General features: G+C 44.5%; 1 protein-coding gene across 1 annotated transcript in view; it reads left to right on the top strand.

Moving 5' to 3' along the window:
• Positions 1-8,394: 8,394 nt before the first annotated feature.
• LOC118120567 (inactive dipeptidyl peptidase 10) overlaps positions 8,395-19,398 on the top strand; it is a 142,303-nt gene continuing 131,299 nt past the window's right edge. The window contains exon 1 of the mRNA XM_035175653.2: positions 8,395-8,642. Within this exon, the coding sequence (XP_035031544.2) occupies positions 8,583-8,642 (60 nt within the window). The 5' untranslated portion in view covers positions 8,395-8,582. The remainder of the gene's footprint in view (positions 8,643-19,398) is intronic.

The following is a 19,398-nucleotide window of genomic DNA, read 5'->3' as shown; positions in this document are numbered from 1 at the left end:
CAACACTGTGACGCAGACAGAGGTTCACAGACAGGAAGTTAGTTAGTGATGCAAAGGTTACAGGCAAAAACAAAAACAGCCCCAAAAACAAGCAACAAGTCAAAACCCCCGACGGAGGCGATGAGAAGTGGAGGAGATATTATCTGACCTTGTTTTGTGTGAATTCAATGGTTATAAATGAAGCTCCTGGACATTTCCCATTTTGAGGGATTCAGTATCTGTACTTGTATCATCTAAAGTGATATCTGAGGATATCTGAGGATAACCCAGAATGTTTATATATTATTCCTGCAACGCTTGTCTGTGTTATGACATGTGAGGACCAATCAGGTTGAGCCGCGCTAACAAGAGGGTTTGATTCCCTCAAACATCAGATTTTTATGGATGATATTTTGAATTCACACAGGTTGAGAGAGATGTTTATACACTTTACAGTTACCATGCAAGACGGCCAGCTTGTAATGTTAATGACATAGTCCAAGCTAATGTTTGATAACAAGGATTCATGTTATTATTCACTTCTATTATAGTAATTTCTACATTGTTGAAATCCCCCAGATGTTGATACTGATGGTTTAAATAACTCTTTACATCCACGTGAAGATGAACATGGAAGAAGTCAAGTTTTAACGATCAGACTTTTACTGTCAGTCAGTGCCTTTGATTATCAGACTTTATTGTAAAATCAGGTGTGAACTAAAGCTGCAAACACACATCGGCAGCTTCCTGAGAGGATTAGCAACAAATAGAAGCTCCAGTAAACACAAGTACACGGTTTCCTCTCTCCCCAGGTGTAAGGCTTTTCATCTTCGTCTGTATATTTTGAAGTATTCCATTGTCTGGTCTCTAATATTTGCAGAGAGTCTGCACCTGTGCTATACTTTATGTCTTTATGACTGTCTTGAATCCTCGTGTAATTACTCCTGCCTCTCCTCAAACGTTCTTACTCCAATTCATCAGCTGACAGAAAGATGAAGAAGCCGTGAATCTGAGTTAGTTTTTTAATTATCTTTTTATTGGTAAGCTTCCATCTGTCATCCTCCTGTAGGTGTTGCTATATTTATATTGATGTGATGTGGCTATTTATCCGTGTGCATTGTATTGTACTCCCTACTGTTGCAAACAAAATATATAATCAAGTTTGTGTGACATACAACACTCTACATTACATAACTCCATATCCACTGTTGTGTGTAATGATGTTTCTTTGGTTGTGTTGATATCCCGACAGTCCTATTGGCTCTCCATCTAATTGCAGAACCTGATTGCTCGTCCGTCCGATCGCCCTCACCGGCCCGACGCCGCATGGATTCATCACTGAGTGCAAATACTTCATTTTGAAGGGAAAGTGAGCACCGTGGCGCTGGGCTGTCAGACGGCTGCAGCAAATTATGGATTTGTGCGATGTGGGATATAATTCTCATTTATGAGAGTGGATCAGTTAATGCTGAACAGAGCTGTGAGAGCAGCTCCTCACGTGCTTGACAACCGGCCGTGTTTGAGCCACAATGGCCGTCAGGATGCGCTAAGAGGGCGACAGGTTCCTTGTACTCGCCATCAACATTCATTGGCGTGGTGGTTGAAGAGCTACAAGGAGCTCGTTGTTGTGTAAGTCCTGAAGGTTGTGTCTGGGGCTGTGACTGAAAAAATATTATCGCAATAAACTAGAAGGGCGGTCGGAGAAGTCACACCTCCACCGAGGCTGATGCCCGAGACACGACGTGTAAATCCTGCTGCCAGAGTCAACGATGAAGGCTCAAGATGGCGACCGCTCCACTACTAATGAATTAATCAATGAATAAAACATTTTGTACTTCACATTATGAAATAAAAACATGAATATATTCAGTGAAATGTGTATCAATAAATCATCAATCCTCTGAAGACGTTATTACGACTCAACTTATTGTTGTGAAATATTATCATACATTTCTTTATAATACCAGAATATTGGATATTTGACATTTTTGATTTCCTCGTGTTAATTTTCTAACATTTCAGGATAAAGTTGACATTCCAAGATTCAAAATCCTAATTATTCATTTGATTTTCAACGCTAACTTAATTAGTTCCTCTCATGAGCTGCTTCTACAGACAAATCATTCATTGCTTACTGATGTTTTCTCCCTTTTTTTATATTAGATATTTATATCCAGTCTGTTTGGCTGCAGCTCATTATTGGAATCACACGGTGCAGGAGTCTCCTCTCTTGTCTGTTATTAACGTTTTGCTCCCTAATATCTCCCTCGCCATCTTCACTCTTTCCTGTTGTGCACATGAATAGATGATCAAATTGAAAGTGGATTCTCACTTCATGGTCTCGTTTTCCCTGTGTAAAGGGGAAAGCTGCTGGCTAAATCATCAATCTAGTGGGAAAACACGTGTCAGTATCAGCAAGCAATGGTCCCACTGTCACGCTTCTGTCTGCCGGATAGCAAGTGGCATGGCACACTCCTGCCAAATGAAGATTTGGACAGGTAATCCACTTTCCTAGCCATGCATTTCATGCACGCCGCCCAACTGAGTACCAGGCGGCGGAAGGATGAGAAGACTTAAAATCTCATTGAGAGTCCATTCCAGGGACGAGGTGTGCAAACCCCCAGGAACGATGACCCGTGAAATCAAGGTGCGGACGACTGTCTCCGCCCGGGCCCGTCCTCATTACGACAACTTGCAAAACAGAGAGGAAAAGGTCACAGAGAGAGAGAGACACTGCAGCACTGAGAGGAGAAGCTCAACCTTGAGAAAGGATACTGGATGCAAGTACGCAGGAAGCACACGTACAGGAGGGTGTCATCGCCGTCTGTAATCACAGCGCAAAGGCAGATGAAAGGATTTGTTTTCGTTCAGTGTCTACATGTACAAAAAGAAAAAGAGCCATTGTTGAGGCTTCTTAAAAATGCAAATTGCTGGCTTTTGGTTCCATAACAAAGAATAAACAGGGACAAGTCTTTGTGTCCCACCGAGCTGTGATGGACTCTGGGAGATGAGGAAGCTATTTCCTCTTCAAAGCAAATTGAACAGAATTGATTCTGTCCCATCCTTTCGCGAGAGTGCAGCTTCAAAGAGAATGTTTCTCCAAAGCTTTGTAACCAGTGTCATCTTACTGGAGCAAACCGAATCCCCTTGTTGTGTGCGTGTGATCCAGTCCCCGGGCCAACTTATAGTTAATTAATTCCTCTAACAGACAATTAGTGCGTTCAATCAAATCCTGTGGGCACGTTTGAATTGGGATACGTCCAGTTTCCCACTAAAGCTAATGATTAATCACATTGATTTACCCACTGTGTTCACAGGAAGAATCCCTCCTCGCCTCGATCCCGTGGTTTCAGTCCTACGTGGAGGTTCACACCACTAACAGCGCTTTTGGTTTATTAATGTGACTCGTTATGTAAGTTTATTAAATGTCTTACTTATGTATTCATGCAAAGATCTACTCAGTTCAAGAAACATGATAAACCGAAGAACGCACAGTAACTTGTCCCTGGATGAGCAGAGAGAATCAAAGGTGGGTCAGTTCTAATGCTGAAGAACAGAGATTTTATTTCTCTGGCATGACTTTGCAGGAACTGAACACACTACACATTTTTTTTTACAAATTGCTGTCATACCCTTTTTTCGTTTTTGAGCTACAGTTCAATTAATTGTTCTCAAACAAGAAATTAGTTTTTTTCTTGACTGGAAATAATAGAAATTCCATGTTCGAGTGAAAGTTCAACACCTTGTTCTGTCGAGCAGGTTTCTGATTCGATGTTTTTATCCACTGCTCCACAGAAGGATAGTTTTAATGGAATCTGTGACTGTACTTATCAGTATATGTATATCTCTTACAACATATCAGTAGATTCAAGAACCTGACAGGACAGAAGTAGCACATAGCTTTCTCAAAGTATCCATATGTCCGTTAGCCACAGCTTTTGCATGTCTTCTTTATTCCCTGTGAAGCTCTGGGTGAAGAGCAGCCCTTCATTTGGTTGGGTTTCGCCTGCAGGTGCTTCTTATATCTATTGCCCACATCCACCAAACTGTGCACGGAGCACTGTGCACACAATGGTGCTGATGGACCAAAACCCACGAGTCATTGAAAGAACCTATTACACGATGCATACATGTTCAGTCATGCACATCACCTGCGGCGCGCTGCTTGTGGCCGTCTGACAGAGGAAGTATTAGTTATTGAAGAGTGATATGGAACTCAGTGCATGTTGATGTCGTGCACTAATAACACACACAGACGTCTCTGTAGACACACATCGGCACAAAACTCTTATTTTGGTTTGTTTTCTGAAATCATCGAGCACAGAAAATAAACCTGAAGCCGATTTCATCAACATGAACAACACAAGTGATGGTTTTTCACAAGACAATGATTCTCAATGGTTTTTAAAATACAGATACAGACAGACGGATAGAATGTGCATACAACAAAGTGCAAGACACACACACACACACACACACACACACACACACACACACACACACACACACACACACACACACACACACACACACACACACACACACACACACACACACACACACTCCCTCCTGCAGCTGTATACACATCTACACTCGCTCTCATCACCTATTCAGGTAAAACTGTATCAGAAGCTGTTGTTTCATTCACAGTAGACACGACCCTGTGCATGAAATCCAATAATTATGAATATTATATTTCATTTCTGCTAATTGACCCCCCCCGTCCCTCCCTAATCCTACACACTGGGACTTGAATTAGCCCAGTGTAGCTTCCGTGCAGTGTTAGCAACAAATCTCTGGTTTATATCAAAGCTTAAAGGCTTAAACACACTTGCATGTGATCTGCCTCCATGCAGGGTGTTAATTCACTGCAGAGGGAGACGACAACACGCGGTAAATGAATACAAATGAATAACATTATCTCGTGTGGTGTGAGGTGTCTTCCCCGTGTACACACACATTGATATGCGGCCTCGGAAAACTTGTCGCCAAGATGCAACGGGCAGCATCCAGCTAATGAACTGCTCAGATAACAATGCATGATGGGAAACAGATGTGCCACAATTGTTCAATTAAACCCCTAGTCCTTTGATTTGGGGGACGGGGGTGGGGGGGTGGGGGTCCTTGAATATCTCAACATTTTCAGTCATAACTATTTGCAAAGCGAGACCCGGGGAGACATGCGGGGAGCAGAACGGAGACAAAGGAGGAAAACAAAAAGAATGAAGAGGGTTTTTTTTATTTTTTCAAACAGACAAAGCAGAAACACCACAGCACCCGAGGGCTGAGTGTAATTCACCAGCTTCTGAAGGCCGCTGCCGACACATTTACTCACTGTGTCCTGAAGAAGCATATTTCTCCCCTGCCTGTGGAATCACTCGATATCAGCGCCTCGCCCCTCGAACTGAGAGTTTCCCCTCGGCACTGTAATAAGATGGTGTCTCTGTTTGCCACATCGTCCATGTTCAGGGTGTTTATCACTGTTAAGTTCTGTTATTCATCCAGATGGCGTCAAGACTGGTAAATCTGATATAAGATGGGTTTGATTACCATGCTCATCGTAAAGTTTACCATTCCATAGATTCAATAAAGGATGTATTTTGTAAATGTAAAGATGACATGTGGCAATGTTCCTGAGAGTAGAAGAAGAAGACAGAGTTACAACAAAAGTGGCTTTAAAAGTTTCCCAGAGCAACATTATGATATGATCAGAAACACACGGACAAAAACAGTGAAATCAGACATATTACTGATGTTTCACTGAATAATCTGCTGGTGAATTATTGTGAACTAAGAGCTCCGGTCATCTGAGAGGTGTAGTTGTTATTAGTCTAATTAACGATCTGTTTGGAAATGTGCACCAGGTCTGTACAACGTAAACCTAGAGACAGCTCCTCAAGGTTTACATCCTGTTTTAGGCTGTGTGGTGTTGAGGAAAACTTTAATATTCAAGTTTAATACCTTCACTCTCATATTCAGGATATATTGTACATGGTGCTTTTACTGTATTCGACAACATTTGTGTTGAATCAAATCACCGGGTATTACTCCATGCCTCGCAATCTTAGGCTAATCTGATCTGACGTGTGCACGGTGCTTTTGGGGAAATTATTATTAACTTGAAAACAAACATTTAACCACCTTAACTCAATAAGGCAAAGATTTACCTATTCACAGCAGCATTAGTGTTTCTTTGTTGTTGTGTTTGTGGTGTCAAATGTTGACAGATATATTGTGTTGTTGTCTGCTTCACTACACACAAACCTCATGTCCCTGTTGTTGCTGGCTTGCTGTTTGGTGCTGGGCAGATGCTAACAGCAGGATTATCTGCTGCTCTGAAAACAGCTGCCTACGCCGAATAAAATCCCCCCCCCCAAAAAAAACGTATTTTAAATAAGGCTGAAAACACCTTCAGAAATATATCGTATATAGAGAGTATGTGATGTTATATACAGCTGGGAGGAGGTCGGACGGGAATTCAATGCGAGTTGGCTCGTAGGCTAGTGAAGGTAAAGTGGAGGGACCACTTTGTTCAAGCCCCAAAGGTCAGTGAGCAGCTGAGGAGGGAGACTTCTGACAGGGTGAATCCACCAAACAAGCGACAATTATAGTATTTACAAAGCAGCTCTGTATAATACATATATATTATATATATAGATAGATATATAATAAATAAAGTGTGTGGGCAGTGATGGGTACATTGTTTTTAGCATTTAAATGCAGCATAAATTGGCCTAATTATTTACATAACGGTCGGTACGAGCAAACACTTTATTGTTAATTGTTGAGATTTGAGTCGCTGTCGGAATCAGAACGTTGATAAGTGCAGCTTGAAAGGTTTTACGTTCACTTGATGTTGCACTAGAGCACCTCCAGCCCCCCCCCCCATTGTGCTCTCAGCAAAGTGTGGCTAAGCCCAGTGAAAGTGACCCACAACCATTAGCCTACACTAGCATGATAGGTAGCAACAGGTAGCTACAGATTCCTTATATCAGTAACAACAAGCCAATCCTATCTATACCGGAAATTTAAAAAAAACCTTCTTCTTCAGTGGATTTATGATTGAGGAGAAGAGTCAAGTTGAAGCTGCAGCTCACTGGCTTCAGGCCACAGGCTCATTTGGAAAAGCCTGACTAATGCTGACTCTCTGACTCGGTTTAAACAACATGGTTTCTCCTGTTGAGGAAATTCTGGAGGGTTTGCTTTCACTTGAACGCTTCATACTGGACTCTGACGTTTCACGGCATAAATATGGGAATGACAGGGACGACACACAAACACCCACACAGAAATGAGCATGCATGTGCAGCAAGACCATGCTACCAAAGCACAGAGAACCTTGGACCACAACACGTACACAGAGGAAGTGTGACTGAACTCTAGATGCCATTACTCCTCTACATCTTTACATATGAAAATAGATATTTGCTGCTGTATTGATGTTTAAAATATCATGCGTGTAACCTTTAAAGGCCAAATACTGGAAACACAGCAGAGTGGAAACTCCAGGGGGTCTTATTTGGCCCTGGGCCTTCCTTGCAGGTTATTACAGTCCTAATTACTAATACATTGTTCTGTTTGTGTGTTTCCAAAGGTTTCTGTGTCTACTTGTTCTATTTAATAGTTGTTTGGAGGATGCCCATGTCGTCTATCGGCCCAGATGACACATGGAGCTTCTCCCCCCTCCTCTTCGTCTTCGTTACATTAATGTCTCATCACTACATGTTCCTGACTCGACTTCTTCCCCGGAGACCTTGTGCTTTATCGCTGCAGATTCCAGGACCTGCTGCTGCGGCCACATTGTGGACCTGGTGGAAGCTGACTGTGAATTCTGATTGCAAACTATAGATTGATTAGATATACAATATGCTTACACACATTTACTACTATTACTGACCATGCCTCTATAACTACTGTCTTTACTGCTCCCTTCGTTTCTGTCTGACATTGATACTCCTCTTCATTTATGTTGTCTTTTGTCATGAACATGTTAATATTGTTATATTGTTGATGTGCTGTCAGTTCTGGGAGAGAGATCCTTCACATGCGACTCTCTGAGGTTTATTTGGTAGTTTTCCCTCACTCTGGGTTGAGGACTGTCACTCAAATTGTGATTTGTGACTATGAGCTACACAAATAAAATCTGGTTGATGGTTGAAGAGATAAATGCGCAGGTATTTGATCTGGTTCCAGGTGCTGTATCTATGGTCAGTGTATGTGCGTGTGATGCTTGTGCATGTGAAGGTATTTAAAAAGGAGGCTGGGCTGTGGTGGGACCTCTGGCACAGACACGGACCTCGTCATACCTGGAGTTTTTTTTTTACTCTCCTCCGGACACCCCATTCAGAAATCGGTCGCCCCTGGTTACCCCATCACCACCGGTCGTTTTGCGCACAAGCCTCCATACATCGCGCCGTGCGCCGCGCGACGCACGGGCAGTGGCTGCTGTCAGATGCGGTTGCGCGCCTCACACCGAACAAAGAGCGACAACAAGGAGCATCAGAAGCTGCAGAGGACCAGGAGGAGCGCGCCGTGTTTCCTCCCTCCGCTGCTGCTGCTGCGTGTCGCTGGGATAGAAGGAGTGTTTGTGTCGGCGTCCCAAGATGAACCAAACCGCCTCCGTGTCGCATCAGGTCAAATGCCAGTCCACCAAGACCATCAAGGTAGGGTTTGAGATCGATTCCTCCCGCTGTGAGGAACTTATCCGTGTTTTCTGTGACTGAATCTGTGTCGGCAGCATCTGAAGCAGCTCCAAACTTCGCTGTGAGCTTCGGTGCACGGGTATGCGCATTGACGCGCAGCGCTTTGGAGATGGTCTGTGGATGGTCACAGCCTCAGCCCCTGTTGTTGGGAAGTTACAGCTCCCGTGTGAAGCGGATTCATTTCGACATGAAGGTTAACACGGAGCCTGAGTCCAGCAGCTGAAAGTCCAGTGCAGATGTGTTGGATGATGGATGAGGAGGCACAAACTGGCGCAGTGGCCAGATTTCATTCACATCACGTCGTTCTCCTCGTTATTATAACGTGTGTGTGTGTGTGTGTGTGTGTGGACTGAGCAGAAAACTACAGAGTCTCTCTTCCATCACAGCTCTGACTGGTGTCCGTGTGCCTCCTCCATGTGCTTAATGGTTTGGGATCATATGTGAAACCCTGCACCATCACACACCAGTAAGGCTGCCTGCGTGCTTCTGATGGCGCATCACTTTGCTCAACTTTGCCATGAGATCATCCCGATTCCCAACCTGTTGTCACAATGAATACATGGCGTTAAACATGGTGGAGTGTGTGCGCGTGTGTGTTCAGTGCATGTGAACAGGTGAGCGGACAGGTGATGGATTTGAAACCATCGCTTTTTGTCTCAGTCACGACCGAGAAACGTCCAATGCAACATCCGCATTGTCTTCATATAGTGCACCTAAACCTGGGAGGAGGGAGTGTGGAATGCATGTGTGTGTGTGTGTGTGCTTCTAATGCAGTGTGTGCGTGTGTGTGCGTGCATATGAGCCGCACACCCTCTCTCTTTGTGTGTGTGTGTGTGTGTGTGTGTGTGTGTGTGTGTGTGTGACTCAACAGTGGGATCGATTCTGCTTCACATCACTTTTCAACCTCGATGTCCCACCAGAGAAATTCAGCTTGGGGGCAAATGCATCGATCCTCTTCCCCCCCACCCCCCACCCCACCGCCCAACCCACTGGCAAGCAATTCTGGAACACAAGGCTGAATTTATTACTGGAGTTTGACTTGGGATGAAAGATGAGGGGAAAATATGAAATTGGTTAATAGGATCCGTGATGTTTTTTAGTTTTTTATTTTCTTGGTCGAATGAGAAACTGCTGCTCTGCTCCTTCTCGTGGCTGAGGAGCCGTCACTGGTCCTGATGCTGGGTCCAGTGGCTGAGGAGGCGTCACTGGTCCTGATGCTGGGTCCAGTGGCTGAGGAGCCGTCACTGGTCCTGATGCTGGGTCCAGTGGCTGAGGAGGCGTCACTGGTCCTGATGCTGGGTCCAGTGGCTGAGGAGCCGTCACTGGTCCTGATGCTGGGTCCAGTGGCTGAGGAGCCGTCACTGGTCCTGATGCTGGGTCCAGTGGCTGAGGAGCCGTCACTGGTCCTGATGCTGGGTCCAGTGGCTGAGGAGCCGCCACTGGTCCTGATGCTGGGTCCAGTGGCTGAGGAGCCGTCACTGGTCCTGATGCTGGGTCCAGTGGCTGAGGAGCCGTCACTGGTCCTGATGCTGGGTCCAGTGGCTGAGGAGCCTCGGTCCCCGAGGAGCGTCACTGGTCCTGATGCTGGGTCCAGTGGCTGAGGAGCCGCCACTGGTCCTGATGCTGGGTCCAGTGGCTGAGGAGCCGTCACTGGTCCTGATGCTGGGTCCAGTGGCTGAGGAGCCGTCACTGGTCCTGATGCTGGGTCCAGTGGCTGAGGAGGCGTCACTGGTCCTGATGCTGGGTCCAGTGGCTGAGGAGCCGTCACTGGTCCTGATGCTGGGTCCAGTGGCTGAGGAGCCGTCACTGGTCCTGATGCTGGGTCCCTCTCTGTGACCCCCTGCAGCTCCAGGCGGCTCTTCATCTGTCATCTGTCTTCGTGCTGCTGATGTAGCTCAGTGTTAGTTCGATGCTGGTTTTCACCAACCGCCCATAAAATTTCACGTGAGCCACAAACTAGGATGCTCGTAAAAAAAAAAAAGGCATAAAAAGCCGCGGTGCTTGTGTTTTAAAATGAGGTGTTTTGATTTAGGGCCTTTGTTGGAACCTGGTGTATAAAGTCTGCAGACGTCTGAATGTATCGACTATTTTGAGCCTTGAGTGTTGCACGAATTTTTAAATCACAAGAGTGCAGGACACACTAACTGGAGCCTAAACGTGTGAAGGAAGCGCCACAGGCTGCAAATCTGAAGAGAGCTTGAGTCCGTTGCAGAAGTCGACGATGTGTTTTTTGCAGGTTTTTGGCTCTGAACAGTCTGAACAGACCAACAATGTAATATTATGAACATTCGTAAAGCTTTTATATTATAATAGTTTATATAATAGTTTGTCATAATAAAAAAAGCCGAACGAGCAGGCACACTGTGAGCAGTCATTTCCAACAATACTAGTCGAAAATACTGTTTTGACTGCAGTACATTATGGGATGCATCCAGCTGAGAGCTCTATGATGAACATCAACGTCATTGGCAGTTTGTAATTGTCTGTTTTTCACTTTCAGCTCATGTTTCGATGGAAAAAGACAAAAACCACCAGGAACACATGTAGCTCTGATTGATTTAAACTGGTTTAAATGATAATTCTGGTTTATTTGATGCTTTACGTAGATTTGGCCATTATAGATTCATTAATGTGATTTGTGAACACCGGCATGTTGCTCCTTGAGGGGGGGGGGAAGCAGGGTTGGCCTGATGAGCAGGCAGATTGCAAACAAGCCAAAAGTTTTGCCATATATTTATTTAGTGAAGTGACCCAAAATACGAAAAAAGTCAAGGTTGAAGCAGGAAGATGCTCCGAAAACTCTCATGGATGTTTACGCAATTTTTTTTAGCATTATCCAGTATTGTTGCTGCTGCCTTCCCTGATGTAGGCTTTTATGTTACTGTACTATAAAGGATGACCATGGGGGGCATCTGCCTCCACTGGCTGGGGGGAGAGGGGAGGGAGGGACCAGGAACAGCACCAGTCAGACTGGTTGTCATAATTAAAATATGAATACTAATATAACAGCAGCAATGAAATCAGCGCCAGGTAATGATAATAATAATAATGCTGATAATGAATAATATGGTAATAATAGTTATGATAACAGTAGTTACAGTAGTGGTGTCAGATCTGGATCCTGCAGACCTGGAGTCAGAGATACAAGCAGAATGAGGGAGAGAGATGAAAAGCACCATCTCTGTCAAACTGATCCCAGTCCACTCGAAACCAGCACGAAGACACAAACACAGACATATTTAATGTGAACGGACGGTTGTAGCTTTGGCAGAAAACAGTGACTTGATGCTTCTTGTACTGAGACGCTGACGGAGGAAACGTGTTTTCGAGGCCTTTGAGCGAGACAAAGGAAACAGAGGATCACATAATGGATATAAATGTGAATAACAGTGTCGGTCAGAAGGTCACCGAGACTCCATTGATTTTCCTTTTTGTAAGAGCGTAGAGAAAACATGCACACGGTCATCCATCATGTTGGCTTTTATTTTATTTTTTTAATATCATTGTCTGTGAGCAACAGATTGTGTCTCTACACTTTGTGGTGCATCACCCAGTTAGAGGGCTCGTGCTCGGTAGCTAATAAAACCACATCACTAAGAGGGAGTTTTACCAAGTTTCCAGACGTGTGCCTTTTATTCGATTCCTGTTAAACCTTGGTTCCTGCGAGACCGAGGACCGAGGACTCATCGGTTTGATTTGAAGTCTGTCAAGGTGACAAGGACAGTCGTCTGGGAGTTTGAGAATAAAACAGGGACGATCAATGAAGGTAATTAGAAAAGACAGACGACTTGTTTTAGCGTCCAAGGACAAAAGGCAGCAGGGGCAGAAATCTGAAATCACACAAGGGGCTGGAGAGAGGTTTGTTTCTTATTGTTCATCACATGCAGCACATGTGTCGATATACGTTTTAAAGAGGCCGAGGAGGAAGTGAACAGACGTAACATTAAATAATCCTTATTCACTTTACTGCAGCTTGATGTTCTGACACATGTTGACACCTGGATACATATTCTGGATTCTTTGCTGAGCCAAAATGGTTTCGGGATCTTTGCTTTCTGTGGCAGTGACAATACACAGAGCTTGAATTCTTTGAGAGTATTCGACCTCGTGCTCCGTTGCTTAGAGGGCTGCCGTGGGCTGAACCCCCGATGGTTTGCAGGAGTGCTTACTTACCACAGGACTTCTTTCTGAGTCTCTGTGTGCAGCCCTGTTGTACCTGTAGTCTTACTTCTGGGTAAAGACGAGCCAGGTCGGAGCAGGGCTGCTCGATGCATTCACAGCCAGTTACAAAAACTCCCAAATCATAACCGTGGTGAGTGACACTGTGTGTGGAGCATCTACTACAGATGCACACTGCCTTCAAAACGTGTTTCAGAAATCTGTGAAACAAGCAGGGATCACGGTCGGGATTAAAAACACCCAAACTCCTCTGTGTTGCACCAAAAAAAACGCTAATCTCTTCATGTCTGACCCTTGTCGTCTCGCGCCGGGGTCTTAACGTCTCTCTGTTATCCTCTTAAATGCCCCCCTCTTCACATTGTGGCTGTGTCCTTACGCCACGCGCCAAGATAAGAAATCCAATTAGGACGAGGCACCAGATTTGTCGTGGGCCTTTGCTGCTGGGGTCTAGCGGCGTTTAACAAGGCTGGCGGGCAGCTGGAGGCTGGTGTCGGCGGCGGGGCCCCCGCGAGTGTCAGGTCCACCCACATGCAGATTTCAGCTACACACTGGGATTGTCGAGGAAGCAGGGAGCTGTGTCAGCGCTCCGCTCCTAGCGTGCACATCAGTGACGGGAGCACGAGGTTGTGTAAAAGAACGTGCCGCACTTCCCAAGCTGTGCTGTAACACTGTGGATTTACACTGACGCTGCACCGCGAGGATCTCAACAGGGAGTTTGGTGAAAGTGACACTCGGTGATTTATGTAAGTGCAAAGGACTGAGTCTGTTTTTTTGAAATACCAATTTTAGGATCCTGTTTCATGATGACAAGATGAAATACCTCTGAGTGCGAGCGTACCACTGGATCCACCACCCACCCGCTCTCAGACATTTATAGTCACATCGCTGAAGTTCTCCAGTGACAAAAAAGCAGGGAACTGAAAATTAAAGTGACACAAAGTCTTGGAAACAGTTGGCAAAACTGTGTCTTTCATAAAAACCAGACGTTCTGCCACTTGAAACCCGTCTCGAGTACAGTTTCTGCACCGGGGACGAGATCGCTGCTCGTCCCTTCGAGGCCGCATCGGCCCTGAGAGGAAAATCTGTGGTGGGAATTCAACCAAGAGGAAACAAATATTGTTCTGGTATTTAGAAATCTGACCATTTTCACCTGCAGTGTTTCCTATAGGCTACATTGATTTATCTGTGGTGGCCCCTCCAGAATATCAAACATTGACCGCCACATATTGATTTTCTATATTTTACAAATGGGTAAAACTTTACATTATCGCAGAGCTGTGCACGGCGCATTGATTCTGTATCTCTCTCTCTCACAAACACATCGACCACGTGCCGTCTCTCTGCTCACACTGAAGGATTTCTGCTGTTGGCGTAGTTGCTTGAAAATTGTTTCTCTTTGAAATGATTTTTTCGGGGCATTTTCATGTCTTTATTTCATAGCAGAGTGAAGAACAGAAGGGAAACAAGGACAGGGAGAAGGGGACTGACACAGTAAATGGTCCCGCTGACTCAAAAGGGCTCGTCCTGAGGTGGGAGTCCGACCAGGGGGATTGTTTTTTTATTATTAGTTCATATTTACATGCCTCAACCAGCCTGTGACGGCAGGTGCACATGCAAAGGCCATGTTTCCACACTTGAAACATCCCTAAATTTGTGCACACAGGACCTTAATCAGTTGTTTGTATATTTATGTTTCGTGCTTCAAGGTTGAAGATATTTCAAAATTTCAAACCCCCGGTTTACGGACCTTTAGTTGCAAAGTGCTTTAAAAATAAAGGATAAAACAACAGGGAAATTAAAGAGGGCTTCAATCTAAGTAATTTAAAAAGCTCACAGACCTAATGAATTAAATCCCTGATTGATTGGCCTGTTATTTTACGAATTAATTATGTCTAATATGGTAATTATCATTTCTACTTTACCGCACAGGAAAGTAATAATAAACACCAGTTTATGAAAAGGAGATGGTGTTTGCATGTTTTCTTTGTTCACACACGTGCACACATCTCATTAGATAAACTAGTTTCACGTCATGTCAACGAGTTATTTAATTTTTGAACTTTTTCTTGAGAGCGGATTTCATCCAGTTCTGCCAATATTTATCGATTGCAAATTGAGTTAAAGCAAAGTTTAGACACCAAGTGATGCTAAACGATTTCCTCTGTCGTACATCGGCTCAGTGAGCAAACATCCACTGGAGCGTCCGTCATGCAGTCGATGAAAACCACCTCAAACTAGAGCGTGTTCTGTGTCTGTGGATATATTCGGCGTCTATGCACTGATGTGCTCTGACCAGGGAAAAGTTCTCACGTTGCTGCTGCAGTGACAGATTCTACAGATAAGTAATGAGGACACTGCTGATGGAGACTAAGCTGTAATCAACCTCTGTCATGAGGCAAGTCTTGGATTTTAATTTCTGCTGTCATCTGAAGCATCAGTGAGGTTTAATGTGAAGCTCCTCCATCTTTAAAAGTGAGTGTCTAAAATCCGAAACGCCAACAGAGACGGCGTGTTCGTGTGTTCCCGAGTTGAAACGCTGCTCGGATCCTGTTTGATGTCGGACGTGTCAAGAGACAGAAGAATATCAAATGATAAAGAATTCTCTTCAAGATAGCTTTTTCTTTGAGTCTGGATAAACAAAATACACAATTCAAAACATTTTCACTTTTCGTTTGTGTTTGAAACTGTACAATATGTACGGAGCGGCGCGCTCAGCCTCGCCTTTTATCCGAGCTTTTTCCAATCCCTGGCAGGGAGACGAGTATTGTTTGCAATCACTGTGCCAGCGCGCGCCACCGATAGCTCTCATCTCCGCGAGTCAGCACCCGGGATGCTCGACAACTCATCCAGCAGGTTATTGAACCTGTGAGGCGTTCCCCTGTTCGGGAGATCTATCACATAAACAGTCTTTAAAAACTGCTCAGGACCGGCTTGCTCGGGGGGTAATAGATAGCTGGAATCAGTCTCATAAAAATGATTGCGTTGGCTCTTGAGTCAGTGAGTCTATAAATTATAGAGCTCCGCCAGCTGATCTCAATATATCCTCCCCTCCGAGTACATCTCTCATTCCCGAGTCTCACCGAGGAATGAGAGATAGATGTGCTGCTAATTTGTTTTGCGGGTGAGACATATGTATCTGCCACTCATTTGAATAAGAGCGCTTTCGCTGGAGAAGGCTTATTTGTCCCTGTAAAGAAAAAGTAAAATGATAGAACCTGTCGTTTTTCACATTATATTTGCCCTCACGGGTTCTGTAGAGTCCTCACTGCTGCTTGATGACTTCCCTCTTGAAGATGTGAAGTAGCTTCTCCTGAGAACATAATGGATCTCAGTGGTTTTTGAGAAAAAAGGTTACAGACTCATTATAGACTCGAACATTGAATGAAAAAGAGAAAAAGCAAAGTGTGTGATGTGGTGCAGTTCTGTTCTTGATTCATTTAAATAAAACGATGACGCGTAAAGACGTCACACTCGTCACAGTCTCATGAATGTGATATCTCAGTTATGCCTCAAATTTGGCAGAACCGCCTCTTGGACTCAAGGATGAATTGATTAGAATTTGCTGGTAAAAGGTCAAATACCAATGTGTGTCTAGTCGAATTAAGTAATATCCAAAAGGTCAAAGGTCAATTTCACTGCGACGTTGTAGTGTTCTCGTCTTTCCCTTGAATTCCTTCAACATCTTCATGAGCTGATTTCTAATTTGACTGAAACAAACTGAATCAAACAGAAAGTGTTCTCAGCGGACGATTGATTTACTGAACGGGACAGAATGGAATTGAACCAAAGACAGAAAAGACAAACTTCTGAAATGCCAGGAGAGAGGCGAGCGAAATATACAAAGACAAAGCATCACAAGATATTGAAACAAGGAACTTGAGCCCTTTCTTTGTTTCATTGTTCTCAGGAGATAACATTACAGGACGAGCTCGGCCTCTGCTTCCATTTGAAAAGCAGAGAGCCCCCCCGACGAGTGAGAACAAACCCTGGATGTTTTTATTCTCATCAGCTTCAGCACACTAAGTGGGTTTTGGGGGGGTGCACAGCTGCTCCACCTTTTCTCTCATCAAATCCATCGTATCACACAGAAATCCAACATTTCACCTGAGCAGTGACAGAGTGAGAAGCAGCTTAATGAACACAGCTGTGGTTTTCCACAGAGGCGGGGGGGTCACTGGAAGAAAACCTGTTCATGCTTTTCACCAGTAACACTGTGTCACTGGTCCAGGTGATTTGTGGCAGCAGTGAGACTGTTGCTGCAGGAGTTTTTCAGACTGTGGGCACGACCCAAAGTTTATATAGATTAAAAGTAATATATCATAATAGTAATACATTAACTGGTAGAGCAGGTAGAGCGGTCGTCCTCTAACCAGAAGCTCGGCGGTTCGATCCCAGTCTTCCCCAGCTGCGTGCCGACGTGTCCTTGGGCTGGATACTGAAGGAAGGAAAACAGGCTCTGAGATCCAAACTCACTGTTGTAGAAAGGTCAAAGGGACGTCATGAGGTAAAGCAGAACAAGTTGAGCCAGAGGAGAGAAACACAACATCTGTCACTGCAGGTGAAACGGCTGGTGTGGGGCCACCGGGTCACGTTGGCTTTTCCACTGACTGTCTCCTGGCAGTAAAAGACATTTATAAAAAGGTTTAATTCAGAACGTTAGCACAGGCCTAAAAGGCACGCGTTGACATTTAATTTGAGTTTGCCTTTCTTCTTTACTGGGCTAGTCTGGAAAGTGTTTCTTTTTTTTCTCCCCGATCTATGTATTAAAAAAAGATGATACTGAGACGGTAACTCTCAAATGTCAAGTTGTCCCTGCAGCCCTCACTGCTGTCATTGAAACATCCATCTCATCTGTGAGCCCCACGGTCTTCGACTGGAACTATAAATCTGTAGTTGCCCTGAGAACTCCTGCAGAGACGAGTCGAGGTGACTTGTCCAACTAGAGACGGGTCGATGTCTGTTTCCGCTGCTAAACCCAACTTGTGTTGCATTAGTAATATAAGCAATATGACAATGGGATTAACATAATATTATGTTTGTCCGTAAAGGGACTTAGCGGAGCCACTGGTGCCTAACGAGCCGTGCACACTTTACTGAGGAGGAGAGAAGCAGAACAAAAGTCTGCAGCCACGCTGCCCCCCCCCCACCGCTGGCTGCTCTGGTGATTCAAGGTTTATATTATATACACTACCGTTCAAAAGTTTGGGGTCACTTAGAAATGTCCTTATTTTTCAAAGAAAAGCACTGTTTTTTTCAATGAAGATAACATTAAATTAATCAGAAATACACTCTATACATTGTTAATGTGGTTAAATAACTATTCTAGGTGGAAACGTCTGGTTTTTAATGAAATATCTACATAGGTGTATAGAGGCCCATTTCCAGCAACTATCACTCCAGTGTTCTAATGGTACATTGTGTTTGCTAATCGCCTTAGAAGACTAATGGATGATTAGAAAACCCTTGAAAACCCTTGTGCAATCATGTTAGCACAGCTGAAAACTGTTTTGCTGGTGAGAGAAGCTATAAAACTGGCCTTCCTTTGAGCTAGTTGAGTATCTGGAGCATCACATTTGTGGGTTCGATTATACTCTCAAAATGGCCAGAAGAAGAGAACTTTCATGTGAAACTTCCAGTCTATTCTTGTTCTTAGAAATGAAGGCTATTCCATGCGAGAAATTGCGAAGAAACTGAAAATGTCCTACAACGCAGTGTACTACTCCCTTCAGAGAACAGCACAAACGGGCTCTAACCAGAGTAGAAAGAGAAGTGGGAGGCCCCGGTGCACAACTCAGCAAGAAGACAAGTATATTAGAGTCTCTAGTTTGAGAAATAGACGCCTCACAGGTCCTCAACTGGCAGCTTCTTTAAATGGTACCCGCAAACGCCAGTGTCAACGTCTACAGTGAAGAGGCGACTCCGGGATGCTGGCCTTCTAGGCAGAGTGGCAAAGAAAAAGCCATATCTGAGACTGGCCAATAAAAGAAAAGATTGATATGGGCAAAAGAACACAGACATTGGACAGAGGAAGATTGGAAAAAGTGTTATGGACAGACGAATCAAAGTTTGAGGTGTTTGGATCACACAGAAGAACATTTGTGAGACGGAGAACAGGTGAAAAGATGCTGGAAGAGTGCCTGGCGCCATCTGTCAAGCATGGTGGAGGTCATGTGATGGTCTGGGGCTGCTTGGTGCTGGGTAAAGTGGGAGATTTGTACAAGGTAAAAGGGATTTTAAATAAGGAAGGCTATCACTCCAATTTGCAACATGCCATGTACCCTGTGGACAGCGCTTGATTGGAGCCAATTTCCTCCTACAACAGGACAATGACCCAAAGCACACCTCCAAATTATGCAAGAACTATTTAGGGAAGAAGCAGGCAGCTGGTATGATGTCTGTAATGGAGTGGCCAGCGCAGTCATCAGATCTCAACCCCATTGAGCTGTTGTGGGAGCAGCTTGACCGTGTAATACGAAGAAGTGCCCATCAAGCCAATCCAACTTGTGGGAGGTGCTTCAGGAAGCGGGGTGAAATTTCT

The sequence above is a fragment of the Hippoglossus stenolepis genome, chromosome 13 (assembly GCF_022539355.2).
Source record: "Hippoglossus stenolepis isolate QCI-W04-F060 chromosome 13, HSTE1.2, whole genome shotgun sequence".
NCBI classification, from domain to species: Eukaryota; Metazoa; Chordata; class Actinopteri; order Pleuronectiformes; family Pleuronectidae; genus Hippoglossus; species Hippoglossus stenolepis.
Note: the sequence above shows the minus strand (reverse complement) of the source record. Positions and strands in the feature narration are given on the sequence as shown.